This window comes from Pseudopodoces humilis, chromosome 2, assembly GCF_049639895.1.
Source record: "Pseudopodoces humilis isolate 2021_Gansu_Grassland_sample_001 chromosome 2, ASM4963989v1, whole genome shotgun sequence".
NCBI lineage: Eukaryota > Metazoa > Chordata > Aves > Passeriformes > Paridae > Pseudopodoces > Pseudopodoces humilis.
In genome coordinates, this window is record NC_142201.1 from 38,411,677 (window position 1) to 38,438,980 (window position 27,304).

The window sequence follows — 27,304 nt, forward strand, 5'->3', positions numbered from 1 at the left end:
TGCTTTTGAAAAGCAAATTTACACATCGGATTCCTGAGCAGCCCTTTTGTGCAAAGAGGCATGTTCTCCATATACAAAAAATGTTCTTTCAGCTTTTGTATATGAAACAGTCACACAGTATTTGTATAGTCCACTATAGTCATTTACCAAAAGTAGTCACAGCTTTATAATATGGCTGCTACAGGAGTTATTTATCTACATTATCAAATGTAATATAACGAATAAAAGTACCAGTCTTACAAAACTCAAGTGTTTCAGTTTGGTACCACCTTAAAATAACATGTTCTTCCTGCAAGCAGAATCAAAATATACACTGAAAATAGGAGATTGCCATATCCCATATATATACTATTCTCTGGCTTCCTAAACTCATTCCTAACTTATGTATATTTATTGTCTTCCCAAAGACTAAATTTTTTTTATCACAGTTTGGGATACAACAACTAATACCTGAAGAATCACAGATGTCAAAATACCAACTACTTAAATTGAGCACCTTGAAAATTACCCTTTGAGCATGGCAGTATGGGCTGCATGGGTGTTGAATTCCCTAGATACCTTCTACCAAAAATCTCCTTGAAGACAAATATGGCTATGAGCTATACCAATTTGACTGAACAGAATCTGTCTCTTGCTCCAAAAAGCTAGAATTGGCACAGAAAGCCAATTCTAAATTTAAACTAAGAGAACAAACAACTCCCTCCCCAAAAAATAGCTGAATTACTAACCTGTAGGAACATCCTACATTTTGAGATCAGATCCTGTTCCAGAGACCAAAGAATCATTCATCTACTCAGAACCACCTTTAGTGTAGTAAACTGTGGCAGACAGCTTTGCCCCAGCATTCACAGTTATAATCTACTCCTGGCAGAGCACATACAGGAAGGTGCAAGATGCTCAATCAAGATGTGGATCAATGCTCCAAAAAGTCCTAAGATCCAGAAAGCAAACATTTCCCCTGCTTTTTAACAACTGCACAACCTTGCACACATATACAATAAACAATGCCTTAGGGACACAACTTCATTTTACTTGAGTAACTAGGGAGGGCAGTGGCACCCACAACAACCACAGGATGTGCTCTGTTAGCCATCAGGAAGCACATTCAGCCAGGCAAGAGGAGGTGAGAGCTAGAGGACCTATTCACTAGAGCCCCCAGCCCAGAAACCTGTCCTACCATAAACCTCCAAGAAGAAATCTTCATTTCAGATTCACATTCCAGTTCTAAGACATAATCTGCAAATAGTTTATGACTTCAGTTGCAACTGAAAAAGAAACTAAGTTTAAAGGATAAAATGTTCTGTCCACTTTTGTGCAAGCTCTACTGAGGCAACCTCAACTGTTTGTTAGCCTCAATGACTGCCACGCAAGTATCTCCAGATTTCTTAGAGAGCAAAGAACATATAAGCGTCCTAACCACAAGGCAAAATATCTCACACAAGTTTTTTTCATTAAAAAAGCGTAATTTTCTTCAGGTTTTTTTATAACAAGCCATGAAAAAAAATTATGGCCCACAACCAAAAAAGTTTTTCCAGTAACATCCATAGATACTTTACTACTTGTTAACCCAAGCTAGTATTTGTCGTCTAATGACAATCATTGACTTCCCACTGCAGATAGCTCCATGCTAACACAGGAAAGGTAAAGGACTCAGCCTTCCCAGACAACCCAAATAGCTATTTTGTAAATTAACAATAGGAATTCCAAACCTGACCAAGGCAACTATGAAAATACTTTCGGTGTGTGAAAAATATTCAAATGGCTCTACTTTTGGCTCTACTTTCTACAAACATTCTCATTTAAACATGTGCACCCAATGTTCAGATAGGGCAATAAAAGCATTCACAAATACTTACACAATAAACTCGCAGGTTTTATTCACAAGAATGTTCTGGAATATCTTTTGCTTGTTTTCCTCCCATGCTACATGTTTAATGCATTCCCCATCCTGTATAGTATCCCCAACTGTATAATAAGTAACTTGAATATAAACAGTGTTCACAATACTTAAGAGTGAAAGTGAGAAAGAGTAAGCAGCAGTACTCTTTTGCAAGAGCTCTGAAGAACATGTCAGTATGATCCTAACAGGCATCTGGAATAAAAATGCTTCGTTGTCCGTGTACATATGTAAATTCAGCAATATCTATCCTTTCAGACAGAAAATATATGCAGGCCTCCCTACAAAGGAGAGTATAATTTCACAGTATAAGTTTCCACATAGTGCTCTGAAAATAGACTAACTTGGGAAACAGCAAGAACATCACTCCATCAAGAACACATTTAACTAATCATATGGTTTTATTACCAAACTAACCTGTTGTTACATAAAAGCATCAATTTTCCTCCAAAAGCAACCTTTATTTTGCATCTGAATTGCCAGCCACGATGTTACTGCATCTCAACACATGTATTTGCCATTACTGCAGTGAACCACACGCATCTTCAAGACAGCCAGTAGGAGTAGAGGCAGAGGAAAGAAGAAAGTACAAGAGCGAATATTCATCAAGATCCCTATCATCATGATCGGAGAGCAGGACACTGCACAGCCTGTAAGATCATCTGTTTCTAGGACTCACTGCACAAGCATTACTTTTCTCTACCACTTCTAAATAAGTAGCCTAGTTAGGAAGTCCATCTAATGTACCACATTCTCGTATTAAGAGAAGGCCTGCTAAAGGAGAAATTTTGAGGAAAATGTAAAGGTAGTTATAAAGGAAGAAGGGTTTGAGGGTAAATCTACCTGAAGTAACCTTTCTAGACATCATCTTTGCATTTTTCTGCTGCTTCATGCATTAATCAGTGGCCCACTAGAAACTTCAGCACCAATTGAAAAGCCTGGCAGGGTATTTGGCTTTCAATTCTTCTACTCAGTTTATTCCCAACACAAGTATATTCATCAGGCTTAAAAACAACTCTTGAACAAGGGCAGCCACTCAGCAATGAAATGTAAATTACTGACATGTGCTAAAACCTGCATTTGCCACTGCTAATGAGCACATTAAAGGAAAAAAGCTCACTAGATATTACTGCAACCTTTTCACTTAACCCTGTGTGTACTGAAAGCCATAACTGAGTATCAATTAAAGAACCCATCTCTAAACAGTAAGACGCTGTTCAGCAGGTATATGCTTCCTACACAGGTCTGATACAAAAATCAGGATGATGGACAAATGTGTGCACACTGATAACAGCCTTATTTTTAATCTTCCATTAAACTTTTCAAGATATCAGTAAAAAAAAAATCACAAACATGACAACATACATAAATTTCCAGGTTTACACCATTAGCTATGTCAGATCTTAGGTGATCAAATAAAACAGGATTAGTTGCCAATAAGCCCCAAGGCCAGGAAGTCAACTTGTAGCAACTTCGCCCTACCTATTATGCTCACAGGGAGGTAAAGACCCTGAAAATAATCTTCTCCAAACAGCAATGGCCTGCAGAGTCACAGAAAACAACACCTTTGCCTCCACAGCATCTAATAGTGATGCACTCCATAGTGCAATAAAACCCCTACCAACTGTACAATCACTCCAGTCAATCACAAGTTTTAAATCTTTTAAAAATTCGTACTATCAATGTTGCAAGAAACTTAACTGTAAACTTGTATGCTGGAGAAGGGGAAGAAAACTTTTGGTGGAAAACCTCACCCATACAAAGGGGATCTTCATATTTTGTGGATGAAAGAAATTATTAAAAGATTATTTGGTTAATCAAATTCTTCAAATGCTTTACTAAATAACATTTTTGATAAGGACACATCATAAACAGATGGCACTCAGAACTGACTTTCAAAAGCTAAATTAGGTACCTGAATCAGCCTAAATTAAGTACCTAAGTCCCTCTCAATAACGTTTCTGTCAAATACTAGTTCAGCTATATATAAGTTAAAAGTTTATCAACTTCAGTTGCCTTTTTTTTCTCACACCTGTTAACCCCAGTCCTGAACTATCATCCCTTTGAATCTGCCTTCATTCTGAGTAAGGCAGAAACTTGTAAACTTGTTTCTACTAGAATCAGCTGTACCAGCCTGAAGACTTTAATAGGTAAATTAGGAGCAGGGAATATATGATTTGTTTAAACAAAGATAATTTTAACAGGACAGGTTTACAAAGTGACTAGGTGTCACTGTCATTCCAGCACATCCAAGGAAGGCAATAACCCCTCACAGGGACAGGCAGTAACAAGCCACTGGGAGCAGCAATCTCCTGGTCAGTCAGCACAGCAGCCTCACCACAGCTTGGTAACCTGATCCTCAGGAGCTGAACACGACTTGGCCTTCAGGGAGCAAGAAGCACTTGCTAGGTTCTACAGAAAACGCATCACCTAACTTTAGGATCACTTTTACACTTGTGTTAATTCAAAACTCCATTGCTGAAAACATTCCAACTGCTACTTTTTTAGCAACTTTTTGCAATTTTAGCAACTTTCCCCATAACTCTAGCAGGAATTCAGTATATATAGAATAGTTCAGTAGATGCAGTACTTTAAACCACCAATGCTATTGATCACTTTCTTTCAGTCTGAAATAGAAATTAATGAAATATGCTGCAAAAATAGACAAAGCTTATTTGTAAGCAAACCTTCAAATAGAATTAAAGTGAAAAGGCAGATACATTCATAAGAATGAGCAGGAAGTATTTTAAAGACATTTTAAAGAATTTCAGGGAATTATTTAAAATATTTGCAAAATGAACAAATGAACCACTAAACACAATAAAGTGGCTTCAAGCAATCTTTAAATTAAATTCTTACTTTTACTTGAGGGTCATGGCTCCTGTTGCATTCAGCAAAAGCCTTCATTGGCAAAATCTGACAAACCAGGTAAGCTACTATTAAGTAGTGCTTATGTTGGTATGTTCATAGATCTTTTTTGTTTGAGTAACTCTTCTATGAGGAAAGGCTGAGGGAAGGCTAAAGGGGAGCTCATTGACGTATATAAATGCCTAAAGGGAAAGTGCCAACAGGACAGAGCCAGGCTCTGCTTAGAGGTGCCCAGTGACAGGATCAGAGGCAAGAAGCACAAGCTAAGACACTGGCAGTTCCCTCTGACTATCTGGAAATGGTTTTTTTGACTGTGAGGGTGGCCAAACACTGGCACAGGTTGCCCAGAGAAATTGTGGAATTTCCATCCTTGGAGAGTCAAAGCCCACCAGACGTGATCCTTTCAACCAGCTTTGAGTATCCCTGTTTGAGCAGAGGGGTTGAATCAGCTGATCCCCAGAGGTACCTTCCAATTTCAACCATTCTGTGAAATAAAGACTGTATTTGATAGCTAAAGTAGAAACCAGGTCCAACTGAATTATGCATTCTACAACCATACAATAAAAATGTGCAACCAGCTGGAAGATATTGTAACAATCTAAAGGATAGTAACTGAATGGCTAAGAAGTTAAAGCATCATTAAACAGGTTAACAACTGAAAAACCTTATTTAACCCTGACATGCCTGAATACAGTGTCTTAATTCACTTTCAGTAACCAGCTGTATCTGGCATATTAGCAGTGATTCCCTCAACACACAGAGGTAACTGGAGCAGTTCTCATACCACAGGGAACAATCACTCCAGAGAGGTTACATGACAGCCTCCTGCCCAGGAAGCAACACTGAGACAAGGGAATCCACAAGGGAATCCTATAGTATACTAAAAAAAACAAGTAGGTTAAGTCTCATTGCTGTATAAAATAAATTCTTATGTTTATAGAACTAAATTCTAATGATTCAACATGATGCTAAGCCCTAATTTTAAGAAAATATTTCCTGAAATAAGATTACAATCAAAATATGTACCATGAAAACAAAGCCCCCCAGAAAAAATTCTGCCCAGTCCAGGATAATAGGTCATCTTTAGAAACATGTTAACCAAAAACCTTTCAGCTAGCATCCATTTCCACAGCTTGTGTAGAAATCACTCAAATTTCAGAATCCACTAAAATTTAAATGAGAAAGAGCTAACCATAGGGTGTTAATTGGGAATGAAGACTCAGCAGGGCATTGTCATTTTTAAGTCACTAAACCAAAAGAAGACACGATTACATTCTATCACTTATCACAACAATCACAGAAGACTGAGGCAGGAAGGGGACCACTGGAGGTCTTCTAGTGCAACCTCCTTGCTCAAGAAGGGACCCCTAGAGCACATTACTCAGGATTACTTTGTCTTTGAATATCTCCAGGAAACAAGCCTCCACTTCTCTCAGCAACCTACACCAGTGCACAATCACCCTGACATAAAGACCATCTTCCTCATAGTCACGTAAAACTTCCTATCCATCAATTTCTGCCCATTTCCTCTTTTCCTACTTCTTGTACCAAAAGCCTGGCTCTATCCTCTTAGCATCCTCTCTTCAGATACTCACAGACATTAATGAGGACCCCTCTCAGCCATCTCTTCCCAAGGCTGAACAGATCCAGCACCCACAGAAATGGTCCAGTCCCTCAATGATCTTTGTTGCCCTCCACTGGGACCCACTCCAGCAATTCCTGTCTGGTACTGAGGAACCCAGAACTGGACCCAGCACTCCAGATGTGGCCTCACCAGGGCTGAGCAGATGAGCAGGATCACCTCCCTCGACCTGCTGTTGATGCTCTTCCTGTTGCACACCAGAATACCATGGACCTTCTTGGCCACAAGGGCACTGCTGGCTCACAGACAGCTTGCTGTCCACCAGGACCTCCAGGTTCTCCTTCTCAAAGCTGCTTTTCAGCAGGTCAACCCAAACTAAACAGGCTTCAAGAATTAAATAAAAAAACTTCCTCAAAGCTTCCCTCAAAAGTAATCACCACCTAGCCTTGGGATGAAAGAGACACAGCATATTCATATCCCTTCTCGTGTAACACACCACTGTCAATAAGAAAAACCCTTGTCTACAAAAATACAGCATGTTGTAAGAATACATCTTGGCTCAAAGCGTGTAAACAGTAGATTAATTTGGTCCTGTTGCAATTAGCTTTCAGCTACAGTAGAGAACAGAATAGTTATATTGCGATAGGGAAAATGGTTTCACCACACACATTATTGCTTCAATGTATTTCAACTTCAGCATTAAAAGTGTCCAAAGAAATATCTTTACTAAGTTACATTCATCTTTAAAGCCAGAATTAATTTTCTTGATATGCATATTTAATGAAGAATATATATATATATGTGAACTCTTAAGTACTCAATCTGTAACGTAGATCTACTGAACACAGATCATCAATCACTATAAAATACATCATTTCATAAAATGCAGGCACAAAACAAAAGTGATTATTAAGGAAACATTGCAGAATTCTAAGTTGAACTTTCATTTGCCTTGCCACAAAAGTAAATTAGAATCCACAGAGCAAAAGAAGTTCTTATTTCAAAGACAAAACTCTTAATTATTCATACTAAATCCAACTCCACTATTACTAATGGGACACTTAAAACTGATTTTAGAAACAGGGAAAGACATAACATTTGCAAGGTTACCACACAAGCTCACATCAGTTATACAGAATAGGATAAAATAACCAATCACCATAGATCAGTATAGACAGAATTTACCATAAACAGACTAGATTGTCTGCACAATTGCAAATCAATAGTAAATAGGAAGAAAGTGAAAGGAAATATTACCTGTGTAAGAAGAGAATTACATAGAATTTCATTTACATGTCTTCTATTATTGCAATGAGGAAAAACACAAGTACACACAATTAATATAATTGCAATTGTGGAAACAGAGCAATACATTTTCATTTTCATAACCAGACACAGCAATGGGGAAAAAAGAGGACAGAACAAAATATTTCTGAAGAAACAGGAAGGATTCCTTTAAGTCTGGAAGTACTATTGCAGCAACACTGCACATGAAGAAATAATGAATTTTTACAAATCAGGATCCCATATATCCATTCATTTGTAGATCCACACACCCTAATAAGCATGTCAAAGTACTGCTGTTGAAAGGCATCTCATGAGAAACATTAAATTACTTACAATAGCCCATATAGGCCAAAATATCTCTAACAGCTTCTTCAATCACATGCACAGCATTAAATTGTTCCTCCAGACCATGCAAGTCCACATTTCATCCATCATGAGTCTCACATCACCAGGCAGTACTACACAAATCTAGAGGTTTTGTGCTTGCATTTTCCCTAAGGACAGCTGCACATGTTAAAGGCTTAGTTTGAAAACTAAGCCACTTGAAGAAAAGACACAGCTTTAAAAAACACAAGTTAAAAATAAAGGCTTACTCTAAGTGAAAAAAAAAATACCAATCGGTCAAGACTGCCATGTCATAGGAAGTTGCCTAATCACAAAGACCATCAAGAGAAAAAAACTTATGAAGTTTAGGCAAAAGAATAAAAAGGGAAGAGAGTACTTTTGTCAAATCACATGGATCTTTGACAAAACACTACCCTGCATCTTTAAATATGTGCATATATGTTAAACATGTGTATACCTACAAGACCTGTAGATATGCTTCCCGAGACTCTTAAGTTTAGGCATACACCTGCTCTTGAAAGAAATGCTCTAGCTATATACAGCAGTTCTCAAGATAGTTATTTGAAGTTTGCAACAAGGTAGAACTGGCATCAATCTGGTCTGTTGCACAGCAATCTTAAACAGGACACTGATGACATAACATAAGCCATCAAAGGCTTTTAGCAAAGGTATTTGAAGTTTTCTACAGTAAAGAAGTAATACAGCCTTCCTACTTCCACACTAGTAAATGCCAAGCAGACAGTTCAGATGGCTGAATTATTTTTCTAGTCAATATGGACTAGTAATGTCTGACAAACACCTGCCCATAATTTAATACACACACTATTTGCCTCTCCCATGGATTTCACCCAACCTGATACAGAAAACTTAGATTATTTTTTGATGAAAAAAAGTTTGCTCAGAATTAAGTACAAGAATACAAGTTAACACTCCAAAGCACTCTGCCTCTGAACATAAGCATCAAAATTATAGGTTCACAAGCAGAGCTCTTCTGGGCAGCAAACAGGTGACCTGTTCACTTAGGCCAGTACACTGCCCAACCTTTATTACCCTGCAGAGACAAAACCTCCGTTCTCCAACAAAGAACCTTAAGCTAACCACAGGCAGTGGTAACAAACACACTGCTGGCTTTGGTAGACAATGAAATTCTGGCCTGCAAAGCATAGTGTACAAAACACACATTAAAAGCTCTGTCTTCCCCACTCCTTGAAGCATACAATCTCTGCCATAAGCAGCTTCCTGATACCAAGCTTCCACTGCCTTTTCTTGACCACCTTTTCACAATTTGGGAAGTACAAATGCTAATCAGCCACAAGAGTTGTCAGGTAAAAAGTTAATGCACGTGAGAACAACATGAGAATCGTACCAAATGTTTCTCAAAAATGTAACATGCACTGGAATCACAATAGAGGAACTTCATAATTTGCTTACAAGTAACAAAGCCATGCACAACAATGGTAAAGAAACACCCCTGCCAGTAAGAGTTTACATTTTAAATGGTGAGAATCCCATAAATAGCTGTGCATAGGTCCATAGATCCACCTGCACAAAGCTCTTCACAGATCAGACATGTGTCCCCTTACAGAAGGTGACACAAATTGCTCTTTGATTTACCTTTTCCTTCTCAAACTTAGCAGCAGCCATTTACAAACATGTGATCAACCATTTCCATATACATTGTTTGCCCATTTATTTCAGACAATACATTGTTGGGATTTTTAATTCCACCAAGAATGTTAATCTAGCTTCAAAGGTAAGGAGAAATAGCACTGGCTGCTTTGTTCTCCCTAAGTCATGTCAAATAGTAGTTGCTAAAAAGGCACAAAAGATGTATACAACCAGTTTTCACTGGGAACTCCAAAAAGATTCATATCTCATTGCAAAATTGAATGCTTTTTTCTCACCATGTTTATGGCTGCTATCACAAGGAGTGGATTTTGGCAGGAGGTAGTGGCTGGCTATTTTTGCATCAAGAAACAGAGCATGAGAATATTGTTATGGCTGCATTCAGAAAAGAATACTCCAGATAAAGGTTGCATTTGTAACTTTACCTGCTATCATTTTGAGACAATTTTATGCACATAATAAATCATTCTCTTGGAGGAAATATACCAGAATCCACAAAATTTTATGGAAGCACGAAGTTTATCGCATACATACAAGACACCAAACCGATATTTTTTCATACTAGGCTTGCAAAATAATAATTTAGCTGATTTTTGTTTGTTTTGTTTTAACAGTAGTATCCCAAGGGACTTTCATGTCAATGAGTAAGGAGGAAGTTCATTTGTGTTTCTGAAATTCAAAAGAAAACTGATCCGTTATGACTAACTGCAACGCAGAGTCACCATTCATAAATTTATAATCATCACCAGGAAGCAGGAAAGGAACATAACGTCAGCTGCAAGAGTAAGACTCCTACTTGTTGCTAACATCAGCTAGACAAGAAGCTACACTGACTCTGAAATAATGACTGTACAACCCAATCACACACTTGCTTTCTTCTCACTCTTTTCTCACCAAGACAAAAAAAAAAATATATATATATATATATATTAAAAAAAGAGCCACTGGGAGCATGGGCCGATCCTCTCAAAGTATACAGCAGCATGTTAGGAGACCTGACTCAATGCTCCCATCCTCTCACCAGAAGAGTTGCTCTGGAGGTTTGCAAGCAAGGACAGAAAAACGGCAATTTCAGAAAAGTAAACCTTTCAATTACAGGTCAACCAAAAGGCTCATCTTAGTCTCAGGCCTTTCTCCTTCCCAAATCCCAAAGACCTGCTTTAGGTAACAGGTGACAGAGCTGCTCAGAAAAGGTCTACACTAATTTTAAGACATGGGAAACATTAAGTAAGCTAACCTAAACACAGGGGTCACTAGCAAACCCTTCCAAAGAAGGAAAGAACACACTGATCTTGCAATTCTGCATAGCATCTGGCAAAGGATACTAGCAATTTTATTTTTTTTTTAATGCAGCAATAGCTTTTAACTTCACCGTAATATTTATGACAATACTGAATATTATGTAATTATCCCTTGAAGGAGGGAAATTACTTACATGAAAATAGATTTACATGCATAAACTAAAAGTACCAACTTACTTACTGATTCTAAGGAAATACATACACTTGCATATACCCATATTTTGATACTCTACATAATAATGTTATCAGCATTATCATAAATTCATTAAAAGATTCTGTGTTGGAATACCACTCTTTAAGAAATTTACCTTAATATTTATAAAATCTTTGACAGACTCACTCAGTATAAATGCCATGGATCTCTTTTCTGTCAGCCAACAACAGCAACCAGAGTACACAAAGACAGGACCGAATGCACCAATTTGTTTACTGAATCACAATGAACAACATACCAGACGATTGTTTTTGGAAATTTTGTTTTGGAAATGAAGGATCATTTATTTGTGTCTCCCTTGCCCATTTTAAGAAAGAACAAAATTAAGTTTCTAAAGAAGAAAAAAATACAGACCAGCAATTATCAATACTCCAAATATCTATCAAATTCTTCAAAAGTACCGTCTATAGCTGTATTCTACACCATGAGTAATTCAGACAATAATGAACAAAAATACCTGCTTTTGTTCAAATCACACACAGTGGGATTACATGTGAACTGACTCTCCTTTCGTTAACTGAAGACAAAACTCTGCTTTGAGCTCGTTACTGCTCTTACAGATAGACTGGCAAGTTCAGGAAGTTTAGTGTCCTTCTCAGTTTCCCCATTTAAGAAGTTTGCTTTAAAAGTACAGATGCCTACCAGGAAATAAGCCTAAGTTTCTTAAGTTCCATCACTACTTTCCTTGTAAAAGAACAAAATAGTGTACATACAAAGAAAGCAGAAGAAAAACGTCTTCAGCAGCTTCATAACAGTTTAACAACATAACAGTTACAGCAGTAAAGAAAAGAAACAGCAGGCAAGTTTTCCTCCTAACTGTATTAATCAGAATGTCTTGTAAAAAATATAAGCAGCCCTAGTGATAAAAAGATAGATCATTTCACCAGTTCTCACTAGGGGTTTGATCTTCTAGAGTCACTGACATCAAGGGAATCATGATTATGTCTTAATTAAGACTTTAAATAGTGCATTTCAGAAAGCAAAATCACATTACCTTGTTTTATTATATTTTTAGAGAACTGAACACACCGGGTTTCTGAAACATAATTAAAGCTATTTTGAGACTGCAGCACCAACCAAAAATTCAAACACCATATTATTTCAGGAAATTGTTCAGAAATTTTCTAGGATCTGAGAGAAAAGGTGAGAAATAGGAGAGTGGAAAGGATCTACAGGAATGCTTGTATTTCCTCCATTTATGCTTAATCCTGACAAATAATTGTTCCAGACTGTCACATAACCAATATTGTAACTAACATTACCACACCACCTACATTTTATTGTAAATAACAACCATACCACTAAAGAATGTATCTGGTTCAGAGTAATAACTACCAAATTTTCATGTTCAGCCACAAAACAAAGCAAAATAGCTTAAGTGAGCACTTCAATTTCATTAAATTTTGTTACTAAAAAAACAGGAACTGCCAACTAAAGCCAATTATCCTGCTGGTCTAATCCACTGAGAACAGAGTTTGTTATAAATTAAGCCAGGAATCTTCCCTGTAAAAAGAACGTCCAGTACACGAAGCAAAACAGTGATAAAAGCAAGCTGCTAAACTGCATGAAAATAACATGTAAGAGATTACCCCAGATTTGGTAAATCCTGGCAAACAGCTAGTGTTTAGAATTCTTTTCAACTTTAACATCACCAGCACCCAGCAGGGTGTACCCAGCATCCTACAGAACCTGCATTTGTTTTTGTCTAGGGGCTTTAAAAAAATCCCAGCAACTGTGAAGTATGAAATTTTTAGATTTCATTCTCAAATAGTTTCCTTAATGAGCGGGTGGCATTCTCTAACACCATATAATCAACTAAGTAGTAAGGGTCTGTATTACAACAGGAACTCAAGCCTCAAGGAACATAGTCAAGAAAAGTATATGGAATATCTGTTCCACAAACACTAAGGACAAAAGAACTATTCATTTTAAAATCACATTCCTCATCTAAGTTTTTCATCCTGAATCAAAAAGATGCAAATTAGTCTCAAAAGCAGAAACAAATTTATCTTGCTGCCTGCAAAACAAGGTATTTCTTCAGCTACATGGTTCATTTACTCCATAGCAAAGTAGGTAGCTGCAATGGCTTTTTACTTTGAACTTCAATGTAGAATATGTTTGTCCTTATTCTGAGCAAAATCAGTAGACAGTAACACATGATCTGCAGTGACTACACATACAGCATCCACCGAGGACTTGCTCAAACACTGTGAATGTAACTTCCTCTCCCGGCACTGCTCACACTTATAAGCAACAGCATGAAAGCTTTTGGAAAAAAATTAAATCAGACCATGTTTCAGTTTGCAATATACAAAAACCTTACTGAAGTAAAGAGGTTTTGAACAATAATTTTTATAAATTTTTTTTGAAAGTGAAAACAGCACCCTCTTGACTCTTTGGTCCTTTCAGAGACTGCAGCTCCACGATATACCACCAGCAGAGAAGCCAGTTTTTTAACAGCTTTCTATTCCCATCCCAAAGTGCAGTTCAGCACCTTCTCAGGGCTGCTGATACAGCTGTTCACCAGCTGTGCTACGAATCACCAAAAGGATCACTTAAAACCAGATACTTTTAACCTAGATCATTTCAGTGACCCAGTTTTGCAGAGCAGCCCCATAAACAGTCCTGGCATAAGTGAAAATCCTGAAAGGTTTTAACATCCTGGGTAAAGTTCTTACAAACAGGCTTCTCCCAGAAGAAAACTCAGGCTGCAATTACATACTCAAAATGCAAGAAATCCACGTGTACACAAAGCATACCCAAATCCCCTATGTTAAAGTATCTTTTAGATTTGCCTTGGGTTGGTAGCTTGATTCCTCAGACACCTTGAAACAATTAATGTGCCACCTAGTGCATCAGTCACAGCCAAGCAAATAAAAATAACTTACCAAACGTCTAGCAAATTCTTTATTTTCTGAAAGAAATCCATATCCTGGGTGTACCTTGGAAGACAAAAAAAAAAATCAAGCTGATTGAGTTCTGACTGAGAAACCAGACACCAAAATTGCTAGCATGTTTTCAGCTACTGGGGATGGTGAAGTAGATCACTAAGGATTTAAATAGGTTGAGTAGCATAAGAAACTCTTAACACACTGATTTTTCTGCCCTAAGTCAAGCTGTTGAGCTACCATTTCTGAAACAATCTCCTTATTTAACTAGGGAGAACAGGGCTGCTTGCAGAGCAAATGGACATTCCCTTTGGTGATTTGCCTTTTGCTCTTTTTTAGCTCCATTGCAGATTTCCCCAAATATGCTCATCCACACTCTCCTCAGTAGCCATTACTAAGTACTCCATATCCCAAAATATTTCCAGCACTAACCACAACAGTGGTACACAGGTCCACAGTCATAAGCACCCCACCTCTAGTGACCCTGGTTAGAGAACACAATATATTCTCATCATTGGTCTAAGTCAAGCATCCTGTGTGCCTCGTTTACTACTCACACCCCAATATACATTCAGCTTCACTACTTGAGAGGAACAAAGTTTTCATTTTATTTTTTTCAAGTCACATAAGATTCTTGATCTAATATATTCTGACAGACAAAGCATAAGCCATTTTATTCACCTCTTTTAAAGAGCCAATAACTGGGTTTCATATTCAGAAACTCAGAGGGAAGAAAATACTGGTTTTCTTCATAATAAAGTTTCTGACCCCTAACGACACTGTACCAAAACATCATGTTTGAAAGAAATCACAGTGCTGATCCAACTGTTCAAGGGTAGTTGGTGTTGCTGATATATGTACATCAAATCTTATTTTAATAAATCATCTGTGTACAGTAGTTTAGAATAATACATTTATTTCAGTGACAGAACAAAGAACATTAGGAATGTGAACATGACCACATATTAGTTTTTCCTACTGATTCCTGTTAAGCTTTGAATCTCTGGCCAAATTGGAGGGGAAAAAAGGCAGACTTGCCCACATTTACACAAATAAGCTAATGTGCATTTTGTAAACATTCTGAAACAAAAGCAATTATGGGATGCACCACTTGCCTTCCTGCAAGTAACATTTATACAATATAGAAAGTTATTCAAATGAACTTTAAGCAAAACCTTTTCTGGGCAGACTTTGTAGAATGTTCAGAAAAACCATTATGGCATATAAAGGGTTAGCACTCAAAACTAATTGGGTTTTTTTTTTTTCCTCAGCAAATTTGGAAATGAACTGAAGCTGCTCCCTGGTGTGAAAGCTGAATCCAGCAGCCACCTGCAGGATCAGCGACCAGTGCTGCCAGATGCTACAAAGCCTTTGATTTCCAGTAGCGATTTCAGACACATTTAACTCATGTGACATGAACTAACTGGAATAGCATATTCAATCACTCCCCCCCCACACACACACCTTTTAAAAAAAAAAAAAAAAAAAAAATGCAAACTCTGGCTTTTCTGCTTCCTATATATGAAACAGCTGCAGCAGATAGACACATTCAGACTCACAGCTTGGGCCCCCGTTTTCCTAATGACTTCCATGATGGCATCCATGTTGAGGTAGCTTTTGCTGGTGGGAGCTGGGCCAACACAGACAGCTTCATCCGCCATCTTCACATGAACCTGAAAAGGCAATATTCTGCATTAACAGATGCTCGCAGCACAAATAATTAACATCACCCAGTTATACGCACACAAATCTGATTGTTTCAAAGATCATTTACATACCATAACCACTCTAAATTACACACTGAAATTACCAACACTGGCATACAAGTACTTGCACAATAAATCTCATTTCATTTAACTCTGAGCTTAAGTCATTGTCAAATTTTTTTACTGTTCTAATACATTATTTTGAATTTGATTAAATAAAATCAAGACAAACATAATTTCAGCCTCCTATACTGATCATCTATATGTAAATTTAGACTAAAAAACTACTTTGTTACTTGTAACCAGGGTAGTCTAATATCTTAATACTTAATAACAAACATTCATGACCAGTTCTAAGCAGGCTCCCCAGGAAGTTGGGGATAATTAGAGTGAATTGAATGAAGGGATGCAATGAGTGTCCCTGCACAGCATCAGGTCAGCACCATGCACAAATTAAAGCCTATGACTAAAGAGTTCAATATCACTACACGTGAACCAGAAAATCTTGAGAATTATTTAAGCAGGCTCATGTTTGATTTCTAATCCACTGTATCCTCATTTATATGCATTTGCAAAATATTTTTTAGTCAAACAAAAAGCTGACAAACATCTCCAACATTTTACCAAGAATACTAAAATTGCTAGGTTTGAAGTTAGAAGTCTTCTTACATCTCACATGAATGCTTATCTTTAAGTTTAAAAAGTTTAATTAGATTGGTCTTTAATATGTTTTCAGAAGTCAGAATACTTTTCTTTGAAGTAAGATACACATATAACCATGAAACCAAACAACCAGTTTTTCCTCATTCTGCTTTTTTACAAGCTCTTTCAACATGTGTTTAAGAAAGAATGCCATTGCTTAAACTGTCTAAGATTGTTAGCTGTCAGTAAGACTTGTTTAGAATGACAATTTGCTATTTCCAGTGCTTACCAATTTTTTAAAACTATTTGATATCATCTTCAGCATTTGAAATAAAGAATATATTGTCTAAAAATGGTGTTCTTTTAGAAAATGAGTATTAACATTTGAGAAATATAAGACACTGAGATAAGTGCAGCTGGTCAGAGCATGGTGCAAATAACATCAAGCTTATGGTTTTGATCCCTGTATGGGACATTCACTTAAGAGCTGGACTCTATAATCCTTGTGGGTCCCTTCCAACTCAGAATATTCTGTGATTCTGCGTAATATTTTTGGTTTATTAATAGGAAATTTTGTTCCTTGTGGAAAGGAATTTTATTTGCAAATAGCATGAAGGCTGTCAAGCATGTCAAATTAGAAGTTACGTAGTCTGAATACACTATTGGCTCATTCAGAAGAAACAAGGCCAAAAAAACCAAAAAACATCTACAAACACTGACAAGCAGCAGTCAGATAACATTTTGAACAATACAATGAGAAATAAGTAGCAGGTAAATATAAGAAACATGTATGACAAGGAAGAAAGTCACTTACTAAGCATTTTAATTTTTTCTTCAGTTTTATTGACCTTTTCTCGACTTGGCAAAAGTTAATCTTACCAACAAGAAGCATATTGATTTGCCATCTAATTCCATGTTTCCTTCTGGAGTCATCTCTTAAACAGCTTCTGAATTTGCTACAACCTCAAGTACATGAGAGTTCACATAACCTCCTGGAATCACCACACATTTCACATTTCAACTATTGCTTCTATAAAGTCACAACTGTTTTATCAGTTTTTATCAGACTACAGCATTGGTCTCTCAATATTAACAGAGCAAACCAAAAAAAAAAAAAAAAAATCTTAGAGCAGTAGCACAGACAATCATGCATCAGGTTTTACTGCTTCCTAGTAAATACACCCTAGCAACTAAGTAATCTGTTTTGATCAAATGCTATCAAGATCCTGTCCCATCCTTCCTGCAGCACTAAGTTGAAGAAACAGTATGTGCTCCTTTATCTTCATGATCAGTTTTTATGCTTAGACTTGTTCTGAATTCCAATGTGGTTTACATTTCTAAACGAAGTCATTCAAGCTTAAGCTTAATTAAGAATGTGTGTTTTATAAAGCCAAAAGCTTCCTTATAGAAAAGGACTAAATATCATTAGCTATTTCTATGTATCAAGATGAAAACCCCACAGCCACCCCACTTCTTGTACTGAGATACCAATACTGTCCCACTAGAACCAAAAGCAGCCATAGAACATATTGCAAAACAATTGATTTTATACATACAAACAGTCTTGTGCACTCACTCCTTTCTGAAATGTTTCATTGCTATTCAACTCCCTGGAGTTTCAACTCTTCCTTTCCCACATTACCCTGTAACCTGGTAAATCCATTTCTCCTTGTTCACCTTATTGCAAGTTACTGGTGCCTTCTCTAGTTCAGTGCCAGTACAGCCTTGAATACACCCTAATACACCCCACAAAGGTATGACAACAGCAAATCAGTAACCATATGATATTCATGTTACCTGGTACACCTCATCAGAGTACCAGGCAAATCTCTCACAAAAATAGGTCTCCATTCCACTTCCACTGGTGCAAAACCTCTAGAGTTTCAGAATCCAGTGAAAGCTGTTCCATCTAGGGGGCTTCCCATATCCACTTTTATTATGACTTCATATCTACTTTTATTATGAGTAAACCAGCATACATATAAACTGGAAACCTGCTTCTTTGTAATTCATAATGGCAATTCCCCTTAGCATTTAGATTTCTTTGACAATGCCCTGTAGTTCATGAAGAACACCCAAAATATTTTAACACAAATACATCATAGATTTTTTTAGTACAGTACAAATCTAATTAATAGCAAGCATTGTAACAAAAGCCATAGTTTTGAGTCTACATGGCAACTGAAACTTTCAGCTTACTACCAAGTGCTGCCTACTTCACACAGTAATTCACTAAACCTTTACCTCTGCAGTATCTACCTTATAATGCAGTAGTTCTAGACAGTCCAAAGAATGCAGCAACTCCCCTTCCTCAAGAATCACAAATTTAAAATATATTGATTTTCAAATTCAAGGATTGCTTAAGTACTTGACATAAATCATACAATCTGATGTATTTAAAACCTGTCCCTTAGCAGCTAAAACCTCAGATGTGTAATTTCTCCCTTTTCTGTTTCAGTTCACAAAAAAACCCCCGTGTCAAAAAAAAAAGAAGCAAGTCCCAGGAGGTACTTGAAAAAATGCGATTCCTTCATAAATATCTGAATTGACCCTGCAATCTCAAGCATGAATGGCTAACAACAAAGGCTGGAAAACAGTTGAAACTAAGAGCTTAATGGTTTATACTGCAGATTTTAATCATATTGGGCTACCTGAGCCTCAAGAGAGAAGCTTCAAGCAGCTACCACGGGCTTGTTATATCAGAGAACACAAATGAGAAATCACAGAGACACCTTGTGTGTAAAAGCAGTTTAATTTCTGTAAAAGTTTTATGCTTTAAGTAGTCTGTTTCATGAAGGCCGATCATATTTCAAAAGCAGCAAAATCAAAACCTACTGAATCTTCATTTTATAGAACTTCAACCTAATTCAAAAACTAGAGACTTAATTTAATCACCTTTGGAAATACAAACCAATCACCAATCAAACCAATCAAAGAGCCAACCAGCTCATCGCAGACTCTTATCTATGAGGAATAAGCTACAATAATAAAACTTTGGATTTAACAAGGAGTCCTAGCAGAACAACGTTAGAATGAATACTATTAAATGGTGCAGCCGGTTTTGGATTAAGATACAAAATCAGCTGGAAATAATCTGAAGTACAACAACTATTTTATGACAAGTCTTCCTGAAAACAAACAGACACAAGAACTAGCTCAAGTCCAACAAGCTGATTCCTTCAGAGGCAAACTGCACAGAAGTGGCCACTGGTTACAAAACTAGTTTAGATCCAGAAGCCACCTTTACGGCAAGGCATCTAAATCAGCAAATCCTGCCAGATCTTTACACAGGAACAGCTTCATGTTTCTTCACCACTTCTCCAGTAAGAAGGCAAGTAAAGCAAGGAGTCCACTGGGGATGACTTGCCAGTCATTTTTGGCCTGGACTAGTTTCAAGCAACATGCCAGGCTGCAGCAGCTCTCAGGGTGCAGAGTGCAGCAAGAAGTGGTAACAGTAGCAGCAATTGGGTTTGGAGATCCTTCTACATTATGTTGCAATATTTCAGGAGGATTTATAAACCAGGTTTGGTGCCAGGGCCTGGCATCATACTCCAGAAGACAAGTATGTCCATAACCCAAAGTTCTGGATATGAATACCACAAAAACAGTCAATATCTGCCTTGTAGATACCCCAATTTAGAAGGGCTGCACTGAGTCAAAGCTAGTACATACCCAAATTACCTAGATTATGTTAGCTCTCCTTTATCCTGGAGAGTGATACATGTTCATTTAACAGTAGCATGCTCTCTTGCATAGCCATATTCTGAATTTACTGAATTAACCTCATAATTAAATCTGTATCTCAAATAATCATCATTTCAATAAATCAAAATTAATAACTTGCTACCTAAAATATACATAGGTCTCCTAGGGGTGTTCTGTTTAACACAGCAGTATCAAGGTAACCCTCTTCAGGGCCACTCAGCTGCTGCAGATCACTAGTTGAAATCTACATTATAAACAAATTTCGTTTAAATATGCATATCTTAACATTTAAACATAGGAAAGTTCTCAGTATGAATATACAATGTATTCAAAATCATTTGAAGGCAAAGAACTAAACCACTAACTTTCAGTGCACATACAGTCTATAAAACAAAGACACCAAGAAAATGTACAGATCCCTAGCATTATAATTATTCAGCAGTTCAAGTTTGTTCCCTTCTTATGGATCTGGTTCATGACAAAAAGTGCTTTTCTCCCCAGTTTGTTTCACAATCAATCATTCTCATTTACTAACTCCAAAAAGTAAAGGCAGACTTTCTCAATAAAGAAAAATAAATCTACATGCATTTCCTAATAGAGTGTTTAGTATCATCTGCATAGTTTCTACAGATGATTTTATATACTTCATCAGTTTCTGAGGCTTATCATGTGACAGATGTAATTTACTTCAGTGTAAATGTCTAATTAACACATACGCACACACACGCCCTTTTTCCTCTATCTCTGAGGAGGTAAACGTCTGGGATTCCCCAGTGTCTCAGTTCTTCAGAGTAGGTCAACTTACACATCTCCAGGTCTCAACACAAGTTGATATTCATACAGCAGAGACAGTTATATTGAGTATGCAGGCTGCATTTTCCCCCTAATTCTTCTGTGCTGTTTCAAATTTATACTATAAGGAAACTGTTATATCTACATATATAGTGCTAATCAAACCTAAGAAGCAATTAAAACAACCTCAGTGAAGAGAACGCTTTTGTTTGGTACACTAGATAAGATTGAGCATTGTTTAGACAAAGAAATCTAATCAAACAAGTCATTCTCCTTTTATAGCTCAAATCAATATTACACATTGGAACAACATCCGCTGGTGTAAGTGGATTCACTTAATTGGCCCAAACTGCATAATACCGCTCAGCAAGACAAATCACAATTAGCTCAACCCATAAAATAGGGCTAATGAGTAAATCCTTTGTAAGGTAGCTAAAAAAAAAACCAACCACCTCAAATCTTGCCAGCACCATTGCCAAAAGAGACAGACAAAACAACAAAAACCCTGTGACACTGAACAGTCTTGAGTTTAAAAAAAAAAAAAAAATCAAACAGATGCAAAAAAGGTTCAAATTCACTGCTTTGCCAAAAACACATCTTTCATCTGAACTAAATGTCTTTAGCAGCTTGACATTAAAATACACACACCAGTAATACAGTAAGTATTAGCAGTGTGCAGTATTCATACAGCCTTTAAAGTGCTATCTGCAAAGAAATACTGCCACACCATTACAGCATTTAATCCTAAAACAAAATAATGGAGACATGTCTAAAGCACACAAAAAACAAAACTGTGAAATTCATAAATAGCATAACTCTCCTGTATTTCCCATATTTAATTTTACTCAGCATTCTAAAAACCTAAATAAAAGTTCATGCAAATAAACAGGTCAACCTGCAGAGTCAACATAAATAGATTTCTCTGCATGACTATTTTAAACTATTTAAATTTGATGGCCCACGAATAGTTACACAAGAACTCTGTAAAACAATTCTTCAGTGGTCTTCAAACGTGTTTTGGTGAAGAGCATTTACCTGTATTCCCCTCCAAGTCTACAATGACCCTCAAAACTGCCCATCCATTAGCATCCACAGGATTAGATCCCTGGTTCATGGACACCAGCTAAGAAAAATAAATTTCAAAAAATAACACCCTTTCCTTTACTTCCCAGTTTTGCCCTTTAAGTTTGCCAACTGGTCAAAAAAATGAAGACAGTAAATAACCTCAGTAACCAAGGGCCTCAAAAATCCACAGCTTTCAGCTAAAGTTAAAATTAATAGATTCAGGCTGAACTGAACAATTGCTAAAAGACAAATACCATGAATCAGGCAAGGAAGACTGCATTTTTAACCAACACCAAGAGAAAGCACATTTCAACACATATCAAGATTTTCATCTGTTTGCATTCTTGCTTATACACATGAATTTATTTTTTTAACCTTAAAAAAACAAAGTAAACCCCCATTCTCTCTTCCACGGATGAAGCTCTGGAATGTTGTTTGCTGCTAAAAAGACACACAATTTTACTTCATCATGAAGAAGAAAGGACTACCCTATTGTACCCAGAGGCCTGATCACTCTTACTTTGAAAACTAGACAATGCTAAAGCTGTCTCAGAGCGATACTCTCCAACTGTGTTCTGCTTGTGGGGCAAGCAAGAAAACGCCTCCTGAGTCCTGAAGACATTACAGATAAGACTCTAGAGATGAGTCTCAGAATGGCCTTGGCTCCTAAAAGCCTTTTCCTATATGCTTATTCTTTGACAGATAGCTTCAGTGAAGCACCTCCTAGAACAATGGTGAGAAAGAAGGCTTCTCCATCAGAATTATACTACAAGTGCTTGTGTTGGACTCTACAATGAGTACACAACTATTCATTCTGCTAAATTTGTATCACAACCTCCAACATGTTTTACTCAACACCAACCAGTAACAATCAGTCTTTCTTAGGTAAACTAACTGAAAAAGTAGGTCACTAATCTACCTTTTGATGAACTGAACCATTAACAGACATAGAACAATCAGGAGGGAAAAACCAGAATGTCCCAATCTTTAACTCCAAGCCATTGCACCAGCAGCAAAATACATTAACAATCTTCAGGGAAAAGCATTTCCCTTGCCTCCTTCCACTGGTGTTTCCCTTGGTGGAAGAGCTACCAAGTTACCTTGCTCAAGTGAAAATTCGAGGCAACACAGCCACTCAACACAACCTTTGCTGATGTCTGGGGTGTTGTGAAGAAAGTCTGCAAACTTACAACTGCACTCTCATGTCTGCAGACTATTTTTACTTTGGAATACATTATCTAGAGCAAGTTCCAGGACAAACAGGAGATTTTTAGTTCAGAGTATACACTAACCATTTGCGAAGACAATAAGTGTATTTACCAAAGAAAGAGCCACCATCTGTTGCAGGAGTTGAGCAATTTATCATATTTATTTAGAGCAGTCCACTATGCTCTGCAAAGATGCTCAAGTTTCATCTTTGCAGTGTATGTGATTCTGCACTTTAAGTGTTTTAGAAAAAGAATTAAGTTTTTTGTGATGTTAACAAAATAGTGATGCCCTACAGTGTTCTTAGTAGCCTCCCTGCATTTCAAACACATCTGCACCCACATGTCAGACTTTCCCTAATGGAATCTCAGCTTCTAAGCACATTAGCAAAGCAATAGGACAGATCTTTCTCACGCTGTTTCTTCTTCCTGCCTCTCCCAAAAACAAGCTCACCAAGGAATGCATTTGATGCATGCTTCTTTGTTTTGCTTTCTAAGGGGGTTAAGATATGTAGGAGATGGGAAAACTGGTAGTTAAGCAGGTCTAGGAAACAGGATCCCATGGTAGGAAGGGCATTCAACTACAGAATTTCATATAGTAGAAGTTTAGTTCTTAATTAAGCTAGATATTCCAGAAGACACTTGGGATTCAGAAGTAGATTAAACTCAGCCCCAGTACAATGCAACACAGTCTGCACTGGTTACAGGCTCCCATCCCGCATTTTCAGCTCCAATCTGGACAGAGTTCCCCTTTCAGACAGATCAACATGGTACACAGCCATTCAGATGTCTACAGATGGATGATAGACTGCAGAAGTTACTTCCAGCACGAAAGATCAGGGATTCCTAAAACCAGTTCTAGTGTTGAGAGAACAGCTCACAACAGCAAGGTGAATTCACAGCTACCTGGCATTTCAACTACACAACAGTATTTAACAGAAAGGTGAAAAGGGAAATGTCAACATCAACTAAATGCAACATATAATGGATCAGTAGTTGGAAGATTTACATTTTTTTTAAAAAATCACAAACACAAGATGCAGACTTAAAGTGAGTTATGTCCTTCCCAGAGCAGACTAACTTCAGGCTCAAAATGAACCATATATTGAGACTTAGATTAAGTTTCACAGTGAGTCTCACTTTAGACATATACAAAATGCCACTCAAAGGATGATCCCACCCCTAAACCCTGCTCTACACTCAGCTCCAGCAATTACAGTGCTGCTGAGACAGATCAATGGACTGAACAGACACAGTGGAAAATAATTTCAGGGGAGGGGAAATTAGCCTTCTGTCAAATCAGCAAGTTAAACCATCTCCCAGCCACATGACCACCAGATCCCACACAGTGAATGAATGAGAGGGGCCAGGAGAGCCCAAGCACTCTTTTCACAAGTAGTTTACACTTAGAGGAATTTAGACATAATATGAAGCAAGCTCTACAATGTCAAATAATTCAAAGAAAATACCAGAAAAAAAACCAGTTTGTGAGTAAATGCAGAATATCTTAAGGCTGACAAAGTTCCAGAGCAGACTTCCTAAAGCACAGGCTTTCCTCACGTCTATGCAATACACATATGCTCAACAGAACGTATGTAACAGATGTACATGCATGTGTATGTATGTACATACGCACATCCCTTAACCACTTCTAGGGGGTCAGTGAGAGGGGTTTTTCCTCTAAGGCTAAGTACTAAATTATTAGATTGAACTAACAAAAATTACATCATAAAATCTCAACATTACCATCATAGCCAGCATGATCTTAGGCTTTTATGAGGAATTAAATACTTACAAAAGGCCTTACAAAATAGTCATACTTAATATCATGTTATTACAAGACATTTACAAAATAGAGTATTTTTCTTTCAAAATCCCAGTAATGTGAATGTTCAGATTTCTTAAAGATTATTCTTTGCTTAAATAAAATTGTTAATTTTCTAAGAAGATTGCTTCTCTGCCAGCGTATAACTATTCATCATATCACAACTTCAGAGAAGATAGTCCTCTACATAAAATCCATCCTAAGGTTTCTACCCTCAAAGGTCTTCTTTTGAAAGACAAGACAGCTTTGAGATTTCAAGTCAGATTTCAAGTTGAAATCTATAAAAACAGCACAGCAGAGAAACAGTACGAAGCACTCCTGAAAATGACTGCACAGACAAGCAGCCAGCTCACCAAATCTCTAAGAACTGTGTATGGTCTACCAAATAGACAAGGAAACCTGCACTGCCTAAATATAATTTTCACACAGTTACTAGCAACACTGGACAATTCAGAGTTGCAGATGCCAGACTTTATGTGGTCCCATCCTTTTCCAGATCATCTGACAAAAATATTTTCAGCAACTTTTTTTTCCTTAGAGCCCTCAGAGTTCTGCCATAGCTACAACTCCAACTGTAAAAATTTTATTTTAGCATGACTCTAGAAAAATTTTTTATTTGCTTGGGGTTTATACTTTATTGAGTATTTTCCCTAACAACATTTCTACCTCCTAACTTATTTCCTATGATACACACTTTCCCAACTTATGTTAACTCAAATATAGTTAGTGGAATCTTAATCTCCATTGCATCCCATTAATCTTCGACAGCACTATTTCAGCACATCAAGCAGATTTAGCCTAAAAACAGTGCGTGTATTGAGGAAACGGGCCTTGATATATAAAAGAGCATTATTTTCAGGACACTAGAAAGTTCTCCCCACCCAAGCACAGACCTTGTTCCAATGAATGATAGCAAAGTGCTCCCTCACCACCTAGTTCCCACCCTTCTATGACAAACTGGGATTCTCTCTTGAGGCAAGAATTTCAGAAGTGCTAAGACAAATGCTCCAGATCTTCAACTTTGAAGATGAAGTAAAAACTAGACAAAATGAGAAGTATCACTATCAGAATAGCCTAATTACAGTATCATATATGCATGTAGCCTATACATGCAAATTCTATTAACACATATTAGATCTTCAATATAGCATACTTGGTCAATGCTAAATATATTTCATATGGTAAAAGAGATAATTACATGCTATACAGGCAATACCTGCACAACACCAAAGGAAAGAAAACCTATTTCTGCAAGGTGACAACTGCTTCCATTTAAGATGCAGAAACTTTTGCATTCCTCACAACATAGAGATAATATTCACAGGTTTAATAAATTAACCCAACCTTACACATAGTTTTATAAGCAATTGGAGTAAACACCTATATAAACAAATTCCTATTTCAAAAACAGACTGGAATTTTAAAAAAATCTTTCCAAGTTACATGGAATCTACACAGCACAGCAACACACCCTCTTAAAGAATGGTTCCTTCTAAATCCTCTTTCCTGTTAGCATTTAGGTTTGGGTTTCTTCCCCCTCCAACCTGCTAAATAAAGTCGTATTTCCTGCTGACAGCAAATTATTGGTTTACCTTTAACTCCGGGGGGTTTAACTATCCATCCTTTAAGAAGCTTTGACAGTTTAACCTGCTGAGCTCACAGCACCCAAGGGAGGGTCTTACTTGCAGTTTTACTTCTGCTGCTGCTGACCGCTAATACTGACTCCACAGATAATGGATTTCAATAACAACCTCCTACAGGTTAACACTTTGGGTAGTAGCCATGATACTGCTTTAATTAAACTAATACATGAAGGTTACAGTTTGGTAGAAAGTTGTATTAAATTTGGCAATGCTTGCAATAGCAGGAAAAGTGCACATGTTCACCCGCCAAGTAGCTCTGGGATAAATTTGCCAATCGATACAATTCAGTTGGTTTAACTTTAAAGTGAACTCTATTTATTAAATCCATTTCCTTTAAACATGATTTTTTTCAGCATAACTGATAATTTCATGATGGATAGGAAACGGATGCCTCTAACCATGCTGAGCTCAGAATGTGTCTACCTGGCATATAAATAGTCCATGCATTACAGTTGAAGGGTGCTGTGTTTGGTTTTTTTACTTTCCAAGGTTTGGAGCATCCTGATAATGAAAAATACTAGCATTTCTATTTCCATGGAGCTAAGCTGCTAACAATAAATTTTATATTTTAGCAAGCTATTAATTATGTAAAAGCTTAAAGATGCTAAAAACATCTAGTCAAAAGTGGGAAATAATTCACATTTACTGAACACAAGCATTTGGCAAAATACAAAAGCTTGCAGATTGGAGTGTTTAAATACATTCTGCAGGCC

At 37.1% G+C, this 27,304-nt stretch overlaps 1 protein-coding gene across 2 annotated transcripts in view; it reads right to left on the bottom strand.

Annotated features, from left to right (window-relative positions):
- Positions 1–27,304, bottom strand: part of PCCA (propionyl-CoA carboxylase subunit alpha) — a 274,540-nt gene that overhangs the window by 218,979 nt on the left and 28,257 nt on the right. For both annotated transcript variants that reach the window (XM_088051153.1, XM_005516806.3), the window contains exons 5-6: positions 15,568–15,681; positions 14,009–14,062 (exon numbers count right to left, since the gene is read on the bottom strand). In XM_088051153.1, the coding sequence (XP_087907279.1) occupies positions 14,009–14,062; positions 15,568–15,681 (168 nt within the window). The remainder of the gene's footprint in view (positions 1–14,008; positions 14,063–15,567; positions 15,682–27,304) is intronic.